Below are 17966 nucleotides of genomic sequence, written 5' to 3'. Positions count from 1 at the left end.
ATACTTCTCTTCCTTCTAGGTCTACTCCATTTCAAGAGTCCCCTCTCTCTCTCTCTCTCTCTCTCTCTCTCTCTCTCTCTCTCTCTCTCTCTATCTGTCTCTCTGTCTCTCTCTCTCTCTCAAGACTTATCTGATCCTTGCAATTGAAAATATTCTCTACTTCCTATTTCTTATAAGGGTGTCTCTGAGGACCTGTCCCAGATGCTTATCCTAATTCTCCCTCCTATCACAATTGCATGTGTAGTATTTTCTCAATTAGTCTGTAATTCTCTTTTCATCTTTGTATCAACAGTGCCACACATTATGTCTGGGATTTAATAGGTTTTTAAGAAACACATGTCAAGTTGGAAACCTAGGACAGATTTAGATCTCAGCTGATCAGGTGATAAACATTTAAATACAGTTTTGTTTGGCTTTCTTTTTTCTTACCAGACTCATGATCTCATCTATGTAATGAGCTCCAAGTAAGGAAGATCCTCTATCAATGCAAATTGATAGCTGCTTTGCAACTTAAGAGAATTGCCTGGGCTCATGATGAAAAATGTTATCCACATCCAGAGAAAGAACTGACGGAGTCTGAATGCAGATGAAAGCACACTATTTTTAACTTGTGTGTGTGTGTCTCTTTTGGTCTGTTTCTTCTTTCACAACATGACAAATATGGAAATATGTTTTACATGATTGTGCAAATATAACCTATATTGCTTACCATGGGGAGCGGGGGGGGGGGGAGGTGAAGGAGAAAGAACATTTGGAACTCAAAATTTCTTTTAAAAAGTGAATGTTTGAAATGCTCTCTACATGTAATTGGGGGAAAATAAATACTATAAAAATATTTTTTTAAAGAGAGTTACCTAGTGAAAGGTTAGGTTGACTTGCCTAGGATCACATAGCTAGTATATGTCAGAGGTAAAAGTTAAAATGAGGTCTTCCTGTCTCTAAGAGCATCCATATTTCCATTCCTTATACCACATGGCTTCTCACTAAACCATAGAATCCTGTTCTAAATGCCATTGAATAAAAATACTAGAAGAGAACCTGAGAGGTCATTTTTGCGTTCTATTTCAAGGAAAGGCTCCATTTAAAGCAACTGAAAATTTGAGGAAGATAACCATCTATTATTTCCTTGAAAATCTATACCATTAATATATTCCAGACCCTATAACCAATAACTTAAATGTTGGTACTTTAAATGTGAGATTCTTGTCCACAATAGATGTTAATGGCATCTAACTCCATTATACAATCTTAGCAAATGCCATTACTTTGACCCAATTATGTCTACTGGAATCACTATTAATAGGAATTCATCAGTGGGTAAACAGTAAAGGGACAGAGTGACCTATAATGTTATTCATGCAGATCCACAGAATTGCCCATAGAACCCAAGATAGCTGCTGCTTTTTGGGAATTCAACCTACTAGTGTGAATGCCAGTTGGGGGCTCAGCCCAGAGAGGGTGTTTCACATATAGATAAAATGCTCCAGGCTCATGCCCTAAAACAGGTCAGTATGCCTAAACTGAAACCTGACTTCTTCAATTTGAGCTCATTTCCTCTTAGGCTTTTTTCTTAAGAAATGCAAAGCAATGTCCCACCCCTGACTCAGTTGAAGCTGGGAAACTATTTAGGAGGCTATTACAATAATCCAAGAAAATGAGGAAGAGACCTCTCTCTTTACTTTTCTCTGTGCCCCTATTTCTTTTTGTCTCTGTTTCTCTATGTCTCCACCTGTCTTTTTTCTGCCTGTCTCTTTCTAGAGGTAGCTTGGTAGCACAGCAGATAGAGTGATGGATCTTGAGTCTGAAAGACCTGAATTCCTGTCTAATCTGAGACACCTACCAGCAGTGTGACCTTTAACTTCTACCTGCTCCAATAAAATGGGAATGACAATAATACCTATCTCCCAGGGTTGTTGTGAGGATAAATAAATCAAGTGCTATATAAGTCAGAAGAGCTATTATTTCTCTCTGTGTGTACACATACATGCATATATGCATGTATACACACATATATATTAAAAATACACACACACACACATATATATATATGCATGTGTATGTTTAAGGGCAGCTACGTGATACAGTGGATAGTGTGCTGGGCCTGGAGTCAGGAAGACTTAACTCATCTTCTTGAGTTTAAATCTGATCTCAGATACTTACAGGCCGTATGACCCTGGGCAAGTCATTTGACTCTGGGTGTCTCAGTTTTCTCATCTGTAAAATTAGCTGGAGAAGAAAATGGTGAACCACTTGAGTACTTGCCAAGAAAATCCCAAAAGGGTCATAAAGAGTTGGAAACAATTGAAACAACTGAACAATAATGTGTATGTATGTATGTATGTATGTATGTATGTGTATATGTATATATGTGTTTGTAAACATACATATTGTTTTGAACTTCTTATGAGGATAACCTAAGAGGAAATAAGCAGTAGGGATTAATCATGGACCTGTGTTTTTTTGTTTTTGTTTTTGTTTTTGTTTTTTGTTTTCAGAAAGAACAGACACCCTTAGCTTTGGCCTAGAAGAACTTCTCTAGATTTGCTCCCTCAGGGCCTAAACTCTGATACTTGCCACCACCAAGGTAGAAGGTGGCCAAGCAGGGTCATCCTAGCCATTCTTTTTTTTTTTTTAGGGCAATGAGGGTTAAGTGACTTGCCCAGGGTCACACAGCTAGTAAGTGTCAAGTGTCTGAGGCTGGATTTGAACTCAGGTCCTCCTGAATCCAGGGCCAGTGCTCTATCCATTATGCCACCTAGCTGCCCCCTCCATTCTTTTTTCAACTCTTATATGGTTGGGTCCCCTAATCTTAACATGTTTGGTCATCATCTAAAACATTTACAAAATCTTTATTTCTGCAGGTAGGACATTCTAGGTGTAAGGCTCTGCTCTTTATGATTTGGCTCTTTCATATGAAGCAGTTTGGGACTGAGAGAAAAACAGCTTTTGCACAGAGAAAAATAATTAAATCAACTGTCAAAGGATATAAAGTATTGCCTTTTTTATAGGTGAATAATTTTGTGCTTCAAGGAAGTGGGAAATTTAGTTTAATAAAAGTTGCTAAAATCCCATATTTAACAAAACATAGTTTTCAGTTGGGACAATGAGCAATTTAAAGTGTTAAATGAAATATGGCAGCAACATAGAAACTTATATCACCTTGTAAAGAATATAGGATAATGCCTCTTTTGGATGTGAAAAGTGTTTTGGTTTAAAGGGGCAAGGAAAAAAACTTATTTATTGAAAACTGATGAAATGTGACTGTGAAAAAAGTGTTTTCAAGGAAACAAGTTGTGGAGGACCATTCTGAGACAGGGTATTGTGATCCCAGAGCTAATTTGTGTGTAACTCTTATAAAATATAAGAGGAAAAACCTCATAAAATGAAAAATCACAAGTGTTTGAAAACTGTAGGATGGTTAAATAAGTACTGTTGAGTACTGTTCAGTTTTTCCTTTCTAAGTGAAAAGTGAATTGCTCAATACCAAGATACTCAGATTTAAGTCATGGAAAGCCATTGTGTTTTTTAAAGAGCTGTCCAAAGAAAAAAAGGAACGATGAAAGGAAGGGAAGAAGAAAGGAAGGAAGGAAGGAAGGAAGGAAGGAAGGAAGGAAGGAAGGAAGGAAGGAAGGAAGGAAGGAAGGAAGGAAGGAAGGAAGGAAGGAAGGAAGGAAGGAAGGAAGGAAGGAAGGAAGGGAAAGTTAAGTGAAAAAGGGGAAATGGTCAACTGTGTTTGGAGTGGTCAAGAAGAATGGGCAGAAGTAAGACTCAGCAGGGAATAGAAAACCAGCTTTGTCATCATTCTGTGATGAGAGCAAGAGCAGTCAGGTGAAAGAGGACTTCACCTATGGAATTCCTGATTGACTGAAGAGAGCTTGGAGATCATTGGAAGAGTAGTTAAATTGTAGCTACTTCCCTTCAGCATAACCTCTAATGTGAGATACTCTCCAAAGTGCTACTGGTCTAAGAAAAAAAGGAGGGGCAGATTTTGCAACCACATTTCTGTGTAGAAAGAAAAGTTGAGATCTAATTGGACAATAAAGAATCCTTGTGAGTGAAGAGAGTTCTAAGCTCATCTGAAAGGGATTTGCCTAAATCAACAGCGGTAAAAATCAGAAGAGGAACAATTAGCAAAGAAATGCTTTGTTTTAGTCATATGTTCATGAATTAACCCATAGCATCCAGGCCTATAGTTCAAAGTTATGTTACTGCAAACACATAGCTTTCTCTCATTCATATGCTTCTTTGACAGATTTTTGCATATGCCCAATCTCCCACAGATACTGGGTGCATTGGTGGAAGAATATAACCCAGTTCTATTTAGATTGTGTGGTTTTTAAAATTATTTCTGTATTTACTTTCATTTATGAATACCTGATATCAATATTTCTTTTCTCCTATAGTTAAGTAATGCTATGTTTAAGATCTAAAAGTGTCATTATTGTAAATGGCTAGTTTTATATAAATGGTTTGTGTACATGGAGAGTTAAAGTGGTAAATAGGGATAGTATATTCCTTCACAACAAGGTTACTCCTAGGATTCTGAGAGGTATTGACTATGGACATATTGTAATGGTCCTTCCTGGAAACCTAGATATTCCAAAGGGAGGACAGTCAGCCAGGTAGTGATTAGGGATCTATACATGCTGTGTGGAGAGGTAAAAGGCACTATAATGTAGAAGGTCCACACCAAAGACATCCCAAATTAAGCTACTTTAACAGTAGCCATTTACCCCATCATGAACAAATACTTCTAGGATTCAGGATTCCCCAATGAAATCCCCAGATTTTATTTTGTTTTAATTTCTAGTTTTCCTAGTAGGTCTAAGCAAATGAGTGGCTTGGGGCAGATGTTGACAACTCATATGTTTTGCTAGTCTTTTCATAAATGAAACTCCTCAAAGCCTCACAAGGTGAAAATGAGCCTACTCAAAGTTTTAAATCTTTTCTAAAGTGCAGAATGTTCTCCTCACATCTGAAAAGGTGAAAATGCAGCCTGAGTGAAACCTCATCTTTTAAAATTTCCCTATAAGTGCTATAAATTTGCTGAAGTCTGAAAGGGGTCACACCCTTACATACTTGGAATTATGTACCAAGTGATAGTCAATATGATATCATGGATTATAAGGTAGTCTCAAAGTTAAGACGACTTAGGTTTAAGTCTTGAGCTCTGACATATACAGAGAGTTTTTGCTTTACATAAGCTATTCCACAGACTTCATGAAGTTATTTTTACATAATGCAGATTTTGCCAAGGACATAGAGAAGGAGGAAAGGCTGGAATGGCTCTGCCTGACAGTGGAGGGTTCAAGAACATGTGGGAGCTGGACACAGAGAAGAGAGGGCAGGAAAAGGAACATGTAGGGACCTGGCCAGAACTGAGGAAGAACATGGGAGGGGAAGGAGTGCAGAAACATGGTGGGGCAGGACAAAGGTCTCATCTCTGGTCCCTAGAAGTCTCAACCTGTCTTCAATCTGGTGGCTGCAGTGGTGGTCTTTCCATTCAAAGTTCTTCTACTTTCACTTGGAGAGAGTTGTTTGTTTTTGTTTTTGTTTTTAGGTTTGTTGTTGTTGTTGTTGCTGTTGCTGTTGCTGTTGTTGTTGTTGAGGGGGTGGGTAGCAGGCCAAGCAAGGAGCTGAGGGGCAGGAGTGGAAAGAGAGCCCAGTACTGTGCAGTAAAGTCAACATAAGTGGTCATTTTTTTGTTTGTTTGTTTGTTTGTTTTTTGGAATGTGGATTTCCTCTTTAGGTAAAGTGAATTTGCTTACTTCAAGCTAGAACTGTCAGTACTTTTTGTGTGACCCTGGACAAATTGCTTAACCTCTCAATGCCCCAGTTGACTCTTTAAGACTCTTAAGGCAAGCTCTTCAAGTTGCAGACCTAGTAATAGATATAGATCTGCATTGGTAGAGGTAGTTTAATTCACCAGGAGTTCCTTATACTAATAGGATCTATGGTCTGGCCTCCTCCCTCAAAGGAAATATGTATCTATTTCTAGATATACTTTGGTTGGTCCTTGACACCTTTGGGTCCTCTTCTTAAGTAATAGCTGACATTTATAGAGTACTTCAAGATTTGCAAAACACTTTCTATACACTAATTAATTTGCTACTCACGATGCTGTGAGTATGCATCATTACATTGTTACATAGGCATAAGAAATGTGGATTCTGAGGCTTAGAAAGGATTCAAATCCTATTTCTGACACTGTTTTTCATGACTTCAAGTCTTGTGTTCTTCTCTAAGAAAGTATACATAAGCATGAGACATGTGTATGTGTGGTCTATAATAAGCTTTTGGCATCTGTTGTTTCTTGGTCCTGAGCCATATTTCTCAATATGGTTTTTTTTGTTTGTTTTTGTTTTTGTTTTTTTGGTGAGGCAATTGGGGTCAAGTGACTTGCCCAAGGTGACACAGCTAGTAAGCTGCCCCTCTCAATATGTTTTTAACCATCTTCCACAATTCCCATTTTCGCACTGAAATAATTAGTCATTAATTAACATGTCCACGTAATTTGGAGAGCCTTATCAAGTCATTTGCAGAATTCCATTGCTTCCTTAATTCCTGCAACAGGTAATGGAGCATAAGCTACAGTTATCTTCATGGCAATATTTTTACATTTGCTCATCATGAAAAACTCGATGATAGATGACTAATTGTCTCCACTAACTTCTTTTTTTTTTTTTTTGAGACAGGGTCAAGCCATCCACCAGCCTCAGTTCTTTAAGTAGCAGGGATTATATGAAGAACTAGACACCCAGACACTAATTCCTTTAGTTGCTTCTCCAAGGAGATCCTGTGAGAGATCAGTCCATTTAGTTTCAACTTCCTTACCTCTGAATCTGTTATGAGACTGTCATCATTGATATTATTTAGTTTCTCCAGAAGGAAGTCAAAGTGGTCTCACATTTAGAGTACCAACAATTAAGTTGCTTTTTAAAGTCTATCTAAAAACTAAGTGATTCTTAGCACCCTCGGACCCATTTTATTGGATCCGAGGCTTCTTCTGATTGGTGAGAATTCATCTGATCTTGCCCAGACACAGACCCATGATGTAATTTCCTGTCCATTTTCATGCCATGGTGCTACCCGACTTTCCAACTTTACCTTTGACTACAAAAATCACACCAATACTATATTTATATATATAATTTATACATACAATATACAATTCTGTAGGGTTTCTACTTCAAAATTCTGTTTCATTAGACTATGTTCCACAATAGTGTTTCCTTGACCTATGGGCTTCCTTGACCTATGGGCTTCCTTTGGAATTTGATACTGTTATTTTCATTAAAATGAGTTTCTCAAAAAAAAAATTAAGTAAAAGAATGAAAACAAATACTATACAACCTCTAGCAGGGATTCTTAATCTCATTTGTGTCATAGATCCTATGGAAATCTGGTGAAACCCAAGGACCCTTTCTCAGAATAATGTTTTTAAATGCATAAAATAAAATACATAGCATTATGAAGGAAATAAAAAATTAGTGAAAATAAAGATATCATTTTTTCCCTAATCCAGGTTTATGAAGTCCCTGAAATCTATACATAGACCTGCTTTAGGGCAAATATCAATGAAAAAAAAATCCTTTTACATACAAGTTGGCTCTATCCTTCACATACTAGACTTTCTAATACTCCTCCCTTTTGCTAACTTTCTCCTCTGTCCACAAGATTTGTCAGAAAGTGATTTTGAATTAACCTCCAGGCTTAAATTCTGCCTTCTCTAGCATTTTATCTTGGGGGAATAAGAGAAATTACTTTCAACCTGATTTCATCATGTCCACCAGATTCCAACATATTCTGTCCATGCTCAGGTCCTCAAGAGGCACTGAACATTCTGAGGCAGATAATTAAGAGAAGCAAGTTACTGGACAGAGAAGAGAATGCGTTCCTTACTGTAATTGAAAGTAATATTGGTCCTCTGATGATCCACCAGATTTTCATATTTTGGTTTGTCCCCCAGCACCTATGAAGAAATAGCACACAAAAGGATAGGCTTAGAAATGGGGACAGTATTAAAAGAAAAAAATTCATGTCCCCTAGACTCCTCATTGCAGTCTACTATTTCCCATGGTCGATTGTATAAAGCAAAGCATAAAATGTTGGGGAAAGACACTGTCAAGTTTTGAAGAAGTCTCCTATATTTTACTAACACAAGCCAAAAAATAAGCCATGTGTTGAGGAGATGGGCCTTCGATGGTAGTCTGGGAGCTGTCCAATGTAAGTTATTGACTGTATGGGAGTGAAATTGGTTATAGAGTCAGGGAAAGCATCCTCATAGCCTGGCCAAAGATGTAGAACTAGGAATAGGGATGGGACATGGACATCTTTTAAAATAGTGAGGATGGTAATGATGAGAATTAGGATGTTCCTTTATATTTTTTTATGCTATGTTCAACTTAATAGTGATATCAATTCAATTCTGCAAGCATTTATTAGGTGCCTACTATCTACAAGGTCATTGTGCTAAGTACTAGGGAGAGGAAATTTTAAGTTACTGTCCTTAAGGAGCTTTCATTAGGAGAAAGAGGGAATGATTCAACTGAACAAGAATTTATTAAGAGCCTAGTATGTGCCAGCCACTATACTAGGTACTGAGGATACAAAGACAGTCCTTGTTCTTGAAAGAACTTACTTCCTATTGAGGGAAAATAAACACATATAAGTAAATACAAAATACCTAGATAGTTATTTCTGCAGGGAAGGCAGGGGTGAAAAATAAGAGAGGGGATCCAGAGAATATAATGAAAAGGGAAGGAAGAGTAGAATAGGGATGTATGGGGTTAGGGAAGGGGAGGAAAATCTTACGTGGGTAGGTAATAAGGATAAGGGAAGGGATTTTCAGCCTATAGCTCAGAATCATAGGGGTTTTGAGGGAAGCCAGAGACTAGTTAAGCTTGTTATGTATGTCACAGTCACTAAAGTGATGTTGAATTGATTCTCGGTCCCTGAGATGGAAAAGTAGGAGGAGGAAGGAAGAAAAGAATAGGGGTATAGCAGAGCTGATGTCCAAAATCACTGCCACTATTATTACAGATGAGAAAACTTAAGCTAAGAAGGAGACTTACTTGCCCATGGTAGCTCAGCTAATAAGCCTCCAAGGTGAGATTTGTACCCAGCTATTCTTGACCCCAAGTCTAGCACTCCATTCACTAAGTTATGATACTTCTCTGGATATTGGCTAAAGCTCTTGACTTTGCCTTGACATTTTTTTAACTGTGTGACCTTAGGCAAGTAATTTAACCTCTCTAAGTCTCAGTTTTCTCATTTGCAAAATGTAAAAACCATGACTAAGTCTAAATCTATGAATCTATGATGCTATGAATAAGGGAGGACATTCCATATGAAGGGAAAGTTATGATCGGAGGCAATAAAAAAGTATGAAATGTTCATGAGACAGTAAAGAAACAGCCCAACAGGAGATAAGGTCTAAAGGAAATGGTGCAGAATCAGATTTTGAAGAGCCTTTAAAGGCAAACAGAGAAGCTTGGATGTTATAGTGTAGGCAGAGAGGAATCTGCAACAGAGAATATGAGGAGCCTGGAGACAGAAAGACCATTTTAGAAGTTTTTGCAGAAGTCTATATGGAAGGTATTGTGGGATGGGACAAGAGCTGTGGCCATGGGAATGGAGAAGAAAAAATGAAATTGAAGTCCATTGTTAAGGAGGTTATGATTTAATATCTCCATCCTGGGAAAGAACTAAATGAGGTTCTAGCTCTATGGTACCTTCCAGCTTTGATGCTCTATTGCTCTTTTTATGGTATATGCCAGTAGTTCTCAAAGTATGGTCCAGGGGACCTCTGGGAAACCCTGAGATCTTTTAGGAGGATCTGCAAGATCAAAACTATTTATAATATTACTAAGATTTTATTTTCAAATGTGTTAAATATCAACAGGAAGGAAAGGAAGAAAGAAATAAACATTTATTAAGTGCCTGCATGTGTCACACATTGTGCTAAATGTTTCACAAATATTATGGCATTTGATCCTTACAGCAACCCTGGGAAATAGATGCTGTTATTATCCCCATTTTATAGTCAAGGAAACCAAGGCAAATAGAAATTAAGTGATTTGCCCATTACAGAGTGTCTGAGACTAGATTTGAATTCACATCATCCTGAATCTAGGTCTAGCATTCTATCCACTCCTTTAGTCCTGAGACCAAAAAGTTTGAGAAACCACTGGTATATGCCACTTTTTGGAAGAACAGGGGAAGGTTCACTTGGTCCACCAAAACAGAAAACACTTCTTGTTCTCCCTCACTCTTCTTGCTGCTGTCAGGGCACTTAAATGCCCCCATTTGGTGGTACAACTAGCTGGGGGTGATTGAATCAGCTGCAGCAGCAACAGCTTCTGGAGTTCTCAGCACACAGATGGTAAGGGGGTTAAACAACTGATCAGAAGGAGATTACAGGAGTTACTTTGCTAAAACTGGGTGCAGGACTCTGTTGCATTGTCAATACATGGATCTGGGTCACAGGCCTGGGTGGCAGTTCCAGGATAAGGAGGAGTACTCATACACCAGAGTTTGTGGCTGCAGGGGACTGGGGAACCTGGTCAAAATTCTAGGGCAAAAAAGAATGCTTATTGTCACTGATAGACCAGAGCACAAGTCAGGAGAGTAGTAAACACACTTATTCATACATCATGCAATGTTGGAAGAGCCAGAATCTTATAGAACCCCTAGAGCTTGCTGAACAAAAAACCTGAAGCTTGGAACAATGCTCCCTCAACCCCAGAAGCAGACCTCACCTTTAACATAGATTTAAAAGTCAAGAAATAGGCTGGAAAAAATGAGTAAATAATGAAAAAGAACCTAACCATAAAAAGTTGCAGGTGACAAGGAAGCTCAAAACACAAACTCAGAAGAAGACAACAAAGTCAAAACTGCTGCATCCAAAGTCTCAGAGAAAAATCTGAGTTGGTCTCAGACCCAAAATGAATTTCTGAAAGAGTTCAAAAAGGATTTTTAAAAAATCACATAAGAGAGATAGAGGGAAAATGAAAAAAAACAAGAGTGATTCCAAAAAATCATGAAAAAAATAGTCAACAGCTTGGTAAAGGAGGCACAAAAAACCTGAAGAAAATAATTCCTTAAAACACAGTAGGTCAAATAGTAAAGAAAGCACAAAAATATACTGAAGAGAATGCCTTCAAAAGCAGAACTGGACAAATGGAAAAAGATATACAATAATTCACTGAAGAAAGGAACTCCTTAAAAAGTAGAGTTGGACAAATGGCAAAGGAGGTACAAAAGCTCACTGAAGAAAATAATTCCTTAAAAATTGAAATGGAGCAAATAGAAGCTAATGATTCCATGAGACATCGAGAATCAATAAAACAAAACCAAAAGAATGAAAAAAAAATAGAAAAAAATGTGAAATATCTCATTGGAAAAATAACTGAACAAGAAAATAAATTGAAGAGAGATCATTTAAGGACTACTGGACTACCTGAAAGCCAAGATAAAAAAAAGGCCTAGACATCATCTTTTAAGAAATTATCAAGGAAAAATGCCCTGATATTCTAGAATCAAAGAGTAAAATAGAAATTGAAAGAATCCACTGATCACCTCCTGAAAGAGATTCCAAAATAAAAACTCCCAGGAATATTATAGACAAATTCTGGAGCTCACAGGAGAAAATATTGAAAGCAGCCAGAAAGAAACAATTCAAATATCATTCAAATATCATAGAGCCACAGTCAGGATAACACAAGATTTAGCAACTTCTACACTAAAGTATCAGAGGGTTTGGAATATGATTTTTCACAGAGCAAAGGAGCTACCCAGCTAAACTAAGAGTAATCCTTGGGGTGAGGGGGGCGGGGGGAGTAGATATTCAATGAAATAGAGGACTTCCAACTATACCTGATGAAAAGATTAGAGCTAAATAGAAATTTTGATCTTTAAATACAATACTCAAGAGAAACTTAAAAAGGTAAACAGGAAAGAGAAATCCTAAGAAATTTAAAAAGATTAAACTGTTTATATTCCTGCATTGGAAGATGCAAGAATCATCATTAGGGAAGTTATGTAAGGACTAAAATTCTAGCTATACTGTCTAAAATATCTAATGAGTGGTTGCCAATAAATTATAAGCTTTAGCAAGAGTTAGACTTTTAAGCATTTATTAAGGAGAATAAGAATTTAGTAAAGAGAGAAAGAAAGGCCTAGATTCCTCTATCTATTAAAGGGAAAGTGCATTTGTAGCTCCCTTCTCCACCAGAGTCCTCAGGAAAGAGAGTGAGCCAGCACACCAGCCTCCCCCTTCTTTCTCCCACAAGCAAAAGTCACTTCCTGACGCCAAAGAAAAGACGCATGGTCCTGCCCTCAGAGGCCCTCTCCTCATGTTGGAGCTTTCCTACAGTAAGTCTCTAGCAGGTGGCATCATTCCAATTGTTACAGTTAGAAGGAGTATTCACAGACAGAGGACATGGGTGTGAGTCAAATATGATGGGATGATATGTAAAAAAAAATGAATTAAGAAGCGAGAAAGATTAATGCACTGGGAGAAGGGGAAATGGAGAGGCAGAATGGGACAAATTATCTCACATAAAACAGGCATGAAAAAGCTTTTATAATGGAGGGGGAGGTGGTGGAGTTGGGGAGGTGGGGAGTTGGGGGTGGGGGAATGAACCTTACTCTCATCACATTCAGTTGGATATTGAAATTTACCCTACAGGAAACTGGAAGGGGAAGAAGATAAGAGAAGAGGAGTAGAGGGGCTTAGAGAAGGGAGGACAGATTGGGTGAGGTGATAGAAACAAAACACTTTTGAGGATGGACAGGGTGAATGGAAAGATAGAGTAGGATAAATGGGGTGGGGGGAGTAGGATGGAGGGAAAGACAGTAAGCAAAACTGTTAAAAATGTTTACAAAATTTTATCTGATAAAGGCTTCATTTCTCAAATATATAGAGAACTGTGTCCAATTTATAAAAAATAAGAGCTATTCCCCAACTGATAAATGATCAAAGGATATGAATAGGCAATTTTCAGAAAAAGTAATCATTTATATTCAAATGGGAAAATGCTCTAAATCACTATTTATTAGAGAAATGCATATTAAAACAACTCTGAGGTACCATTTCACACATATCAGCTTTCCTAAAATGACAGAAAAGGAAAATGGCAAATATTGGAGGGTATATGGAGAAATTGAGATGTTAATGTACTGTTGGTGGAGTGTAAACTAATTCAACCATTCTGGAGAGCAATTTGGAACTGTGCTTAAGGGCTATACAACTATATATACCCTTTGATCCAATAATACCACTATGGGTCTGTATCCCAAAGAGATAAAAAAAAAAAAGAAAAAGAGCCTATATGTACAAAAATATTTATAGCAGCTCTTTTAGTAGTAGCAAAGAATTGGAAGTTGAAGGGATGTCCATCAATTGGGGAATAGCTAAATAAATTGTGGTATATGATTGTGATGGAATACTATGGTGCTACAAGAAATGTTGAGTGGGAAGTTCTCAGGAAAACCTGTTAAGACTTACATGAGCTGAGGCAAAGGGAAATGAGCAGAACTAGGAGAACTTTGTACACAGTAACAGCAATATTATATGATGATCGACTGTGAATGATTTAGCTACTCTCAGAAATACAATGATCCAAGACAATTCCAAAGGAGTTATGATGAAAAATGCTATCCATCTCTAGAGAAAGAACTGATGGAGTCTGAGTGTGGATCTAAGCATACTTTTGTTTTTGCTTTCTTTAGTTTGCTTAGAGTGTTCTTGGTCAATGTTTTCTTTCACTAATGACTAATATGGAAAGGTTTTGCACATGTATAACCTATATCAAGTTGCTTGCCTTCTCAGTGAGGGGGGAGAAGGAGAGATGGAGAATTTGGAACTCAAGGTTTTGAAAAACAAATATTAAAAATTGTTTTACACGCAATTGGGGAAAACAAAATATAAAATATATATATTTTAAAAGGATAGAGAATATGTTGTCAGAGTATGGGCAGGCCTGTGGTTCAGATATTGAACAGGCTTGCCTGTCTAGAATAGGTAGAAAAAGAGCAAATAGCCAGAGCAGCACCCACATAAAGAAATATGGTGGGCAGAGCCAAGATGGCGGAGAGGAAGCAGCAAGCTGCCTGAGCTCTCCTTCTGTTCCCTCAAAATGAACATTAAATCAAGCCTCTGGACAGATTCTGAAACTACAGAACCTGCAAAGAGACAGAGAGACACAGTCCTCCAACCAGAGATAATTTAGAAGACTTCAGGAAAAGGTCGGTCTGACTCGGGCAAAAGGGAGGCCCAGCGCAGGGCAGTAACCCAGCGCCGAGGGGGTCGGGGCAAGTCAGCAGGAGCTGCGGACCACAGCCGAACAACTGAGGCTCCCGGAACCTGGCTCAAAAATCTGGTGGCCAAGAAGGACAGTGGAAAAACCTACCTGCACCGGCCGAGAGGGCCACGAACGGCAGGATCAGACGCCGGGGTCTGGCGCCTGGCTGGCCGAGCACAATCAGACAGGAAGTGCAGGGCTGGGGATCTCCACACGACATAAAGGCCTCAGAGTAAAAGCCTGGTCACACAGCACCTATACCCCTGCACAAGAAGCCCAAAACAGGGACCCTGGTGCCCCCAGAGCAGACCTCAACTTAAAGAATAAATAAATAAGCTGCAATAATGAGTAAGAAGCAAAAAAGAGCCCTCTCCATTGAGAGCTTCTGTATCAATAGGGAAGAAGCCAACACAAACTCAGATGAGGACAATAGCCTCAAATTGTCTACATCTGAAGCCTCACAAGGGAAGGTAAATTGGTCGCAAGAACAAAAAGCCTTCCTGGAAGAGCTCAAAAAGGATTTTAAAAATCAATTGCAAGAGGTAGAAGAAAAAATGGGGAGAGAAATGAAAGCAAAACAAAAAAACTATGAAAAGAGAATCAGCACCTTGGAAAAGGAAGCTGAAGAAAACAAAGCCTTAAAAAATTCATTTGGCCAAATGGAAAAAAAGCTGCATAATCTCACTGAAGAAAACAATACCTTAAAAAATTCACTTAGCCAAATGGAAAAAAAGGTGCATAATCTCACTGAAGAAAACAATGCCTTAAAAATTAAAGTGGGACAGTTGGAAGATAAGGAATCCATGAGACACCAAGAATCAGTCAAGCAGAATAAAAAAAAATGAAAAAATAGAAGAAAATGTGAAATACCTCATTGGAAAGACAACTGATCTGGAAAACAGATTGAGGAGAGACAATTTGAGAATCATTGGACTGCCTGAAAGCCATGACCAGAAAAAGAATCTAGACACCATATTCCAGGAAATTATTAAGGAGAACTGCCCTGATATCATAGAATCAGAGGATAAAATCATCATTGAAAGAATCCACCGATCACCTCCTGAAAGAGACCCCAAAAGGAAAACTCCAAGGAATATTGTAGCCAAATTCCAGAATTATCAGGTGAAGGAGAAAATACTCCAAGCAGCCAGAAAGAAGCAATTTAAATATCATGGAGCCACAGTCAGGATTGCTCAGGACCTGGCAGCTTCAACATTAAAGGACCGCAAGGCTTGGAATATGATATTCCGGAAGGCAAAGGAGCTTGGATTGCAGCCGAGAATCTATTACCCAACAAAAATGTGCATTTTCTTTCAGGGGAAAAGATGGACATTTAATGACATTGGAGACTTTCAATCTTTCCTGGTGAAAACACCAGAACTGAATAGAAAATTCGATCTCAACATACAAGACCCAAGAGAAGTTTAAAAAGGTAAACAGAGGGGAAAAAAAAAGTTACCCTATTAGGTTAAACTGTTTATATCCCTACACAGGAAGATAATACTCATAACTCTTAAAAACTGTAAATGTATTTGGGCAGAGAGAAGGACTTTATATAGAGGGTATAAATATAAATTGTCTTTGATGTGATGATACAAAAGAATTAAAGGGATAAAAAGGGAGTCTATGGGGAGGAGAGGAAAGGGGAGGTGGAATGGGATGAATTATATCATATGAAGAGGTGGAAAAAAAATCTATTACAATAGAGGGAAAGAAAGGAGGGGGGAACATGGTTTCAACCCTATTCTCATTAGATTTGACTCAAAGAGGGAATAACATATACGTTCATTGGGATAAAGAAACTTAATTCATTCTTTAGGAAAACAAAAGGGGAAGGGAAAGGGGGGGACTGATAGAAGGGAGGACAAAAGCAAGGGAGAAAAGGGTAAAGAAAAGAGGGGAGGGTGATAAAAAGGGAGGGCAGATCGGGGGAGGTAGGGGTAAGAAGTAAAATGTCGGTGAGGAGGAATAGGCTGAAAGAAGGGGGGAAAAGTACAAAGGGGGTAAATAGAATGGAGAGGAATAGACAGTCAGTAATAATAACTGTGAATGGGAATAGGATGAACTCTGCTGTAAAACGGAAGTGAATTGCAGAGTGGATTAAAAACCAGAACCCTACAATATGCTGTTTACAAGAAACACATTTGAAGCAGAGAGATACACACAGAGTAAAGGTAAAAGGCTGGAGCAGAATATATTATGCCTCAGCTAAAGTAAAAAAGGCAGGGGTAGCAATCCTTATCTCAGACAAAGTGCAGGCAAAAATAGATCTCATTAAAAGAGATAAGGAAGGAAATTACATCTTACTTAAAGGTACTATAGATAATGAAGTAATATCAATATTAAATATGTATGCGCCAAGTGGTATAGCATCCAAGTTCTTAGAGGAGAGGTTAAATGAGTTACAAGAGGAATTAGATAGTAATACTATACTAGTGGGGGATCTGAATCTCCCCCTCTCAGAATTAGATAAATCTAGCCAAAAAATAAATAAGAAAGAAGTGAAAGAGGTGAATAGATTACTAGAAAAGTTAGACATGATAGATGTCTGGAGAAAATTGAATGGGGATAGAAAGGAATATACCTTTTTCTCAGCAGTACATGGCACATTTTCAAAAATTGACCATGTATTAGGGCACAAAAACATCATAGTCAAATGTAGAAAGGCAGAAATAGTAAATACATCCTTCTCAGATCATGATGCAATAAAAATTACATGTAAGAAAGAGCCAGGGAAAAGTAGAATGAAAATCAATTGGAAACTAAATAATTTCATTCTAAAGAATAAATGGGCCAAACAAGAAATCATAGAAACAATCAATAACCTTATCCAAGAGAATGACAATAATGAGACAACATACCAAAATCTATGGGATGCAGCCAAAGCAGTGCTTAGGGGAAAATTTATAGCTCTAAATGCTTACATGAATAAAAAAGAGAAAGAGGAGATTAATGAATTGGGCATGCAACTTAAAAAGCTAGAAAAAGAACAAATTAGAAATCCCCAATTAGACACTAAATTAGAGATCCTGAAAATTAAAGGAGAAATTAATAAGATTGAAAGCAAAAAAACTATAGAATTAATCAATAAAACTAAGAGCTGGTTTTATGAAAAAACCAATAAAATAGATAAAATATTGGTTAATTTGATTAAAAAAAAGAAAGAAGAAAACCAAATTACCAGTATCAAAAATGAAAAGGGTGATGTTACCACCAATGAAGTGGAAATTAAAGCAATAATTAGGAAATATTTTGCCCAACTGTATGCCAATAAATTTGACAATCTAAATGAAATGGATGAATATTTACAAAAATACAAACTGCCCAGGTTAACTGAAGAGGAAATAAAATCCTTAAATAAACCCATATTAGAAAAAGAAATTGAACAAGCTATTAATGAACTCCCTAAGAAAAAATCCCCAGGGCCAGATGGGTTTACGGGTGAATTTTACCAAACATTTAAAGAACAATTAATTCCAATGTTATACAAATTATTTGGAAAAATAGGTGAAGAAGGAGTTCTACCAAATTCGTTTTATGACACAAATATGGTGGTGATACCAAAACCAGGCAAAGCAAAAACAGAGAAAGAAAATTATAGACCAATTTCCCTAATGAATATTGATGCTAAAATCTTAAATAAGATATTAGCAAGGAGAT

General features: G+C 37.6%; 1 protein-coding gene across 1 annotated transcript in view; it reads right to left on the bottom strand.

The window, feature by feature from the left end:
* The window catches only part of GLP2R (glucagon like peptide 2 receptor), a 76254-nt gene that overhangs the window by 22768 nt on the left and 35520 nt on the right, over nt 1-17966 (bottom strand). Inside the window, exon 9 of the mRNA XM_044003759.1 lies at nt 7903-7972. Within this exon, the coding sequence (XP_043859694.1) occupies nt 7903-7972 (70 nt within the window). The remainder of the gene's footprint in view (nt 1-7902; nt 7973-17966) is intronic.

The sequence above is a fragment of the Dromiciops gliroides genome, chromosome 4 (genome assembly GCF_019393635.1).
Source record: "Dromiciops gliroides isolate mDroGli1 chromosome 4, mDroGli1.pri, whole genome shotgun sequence".
In the NCBI taxonomy this organism is placed as follows: Eukaryota; Metazoa; Chordata; class Mammalia; order Microbiotheria; family Microbiotheriidae; genus Dromiciops; species Dromiciops gliroides.
Note: the sequence above shows the minus strand (reverse complement) of the source record. Positions and strands in the feature narration are given on the sequence as shown.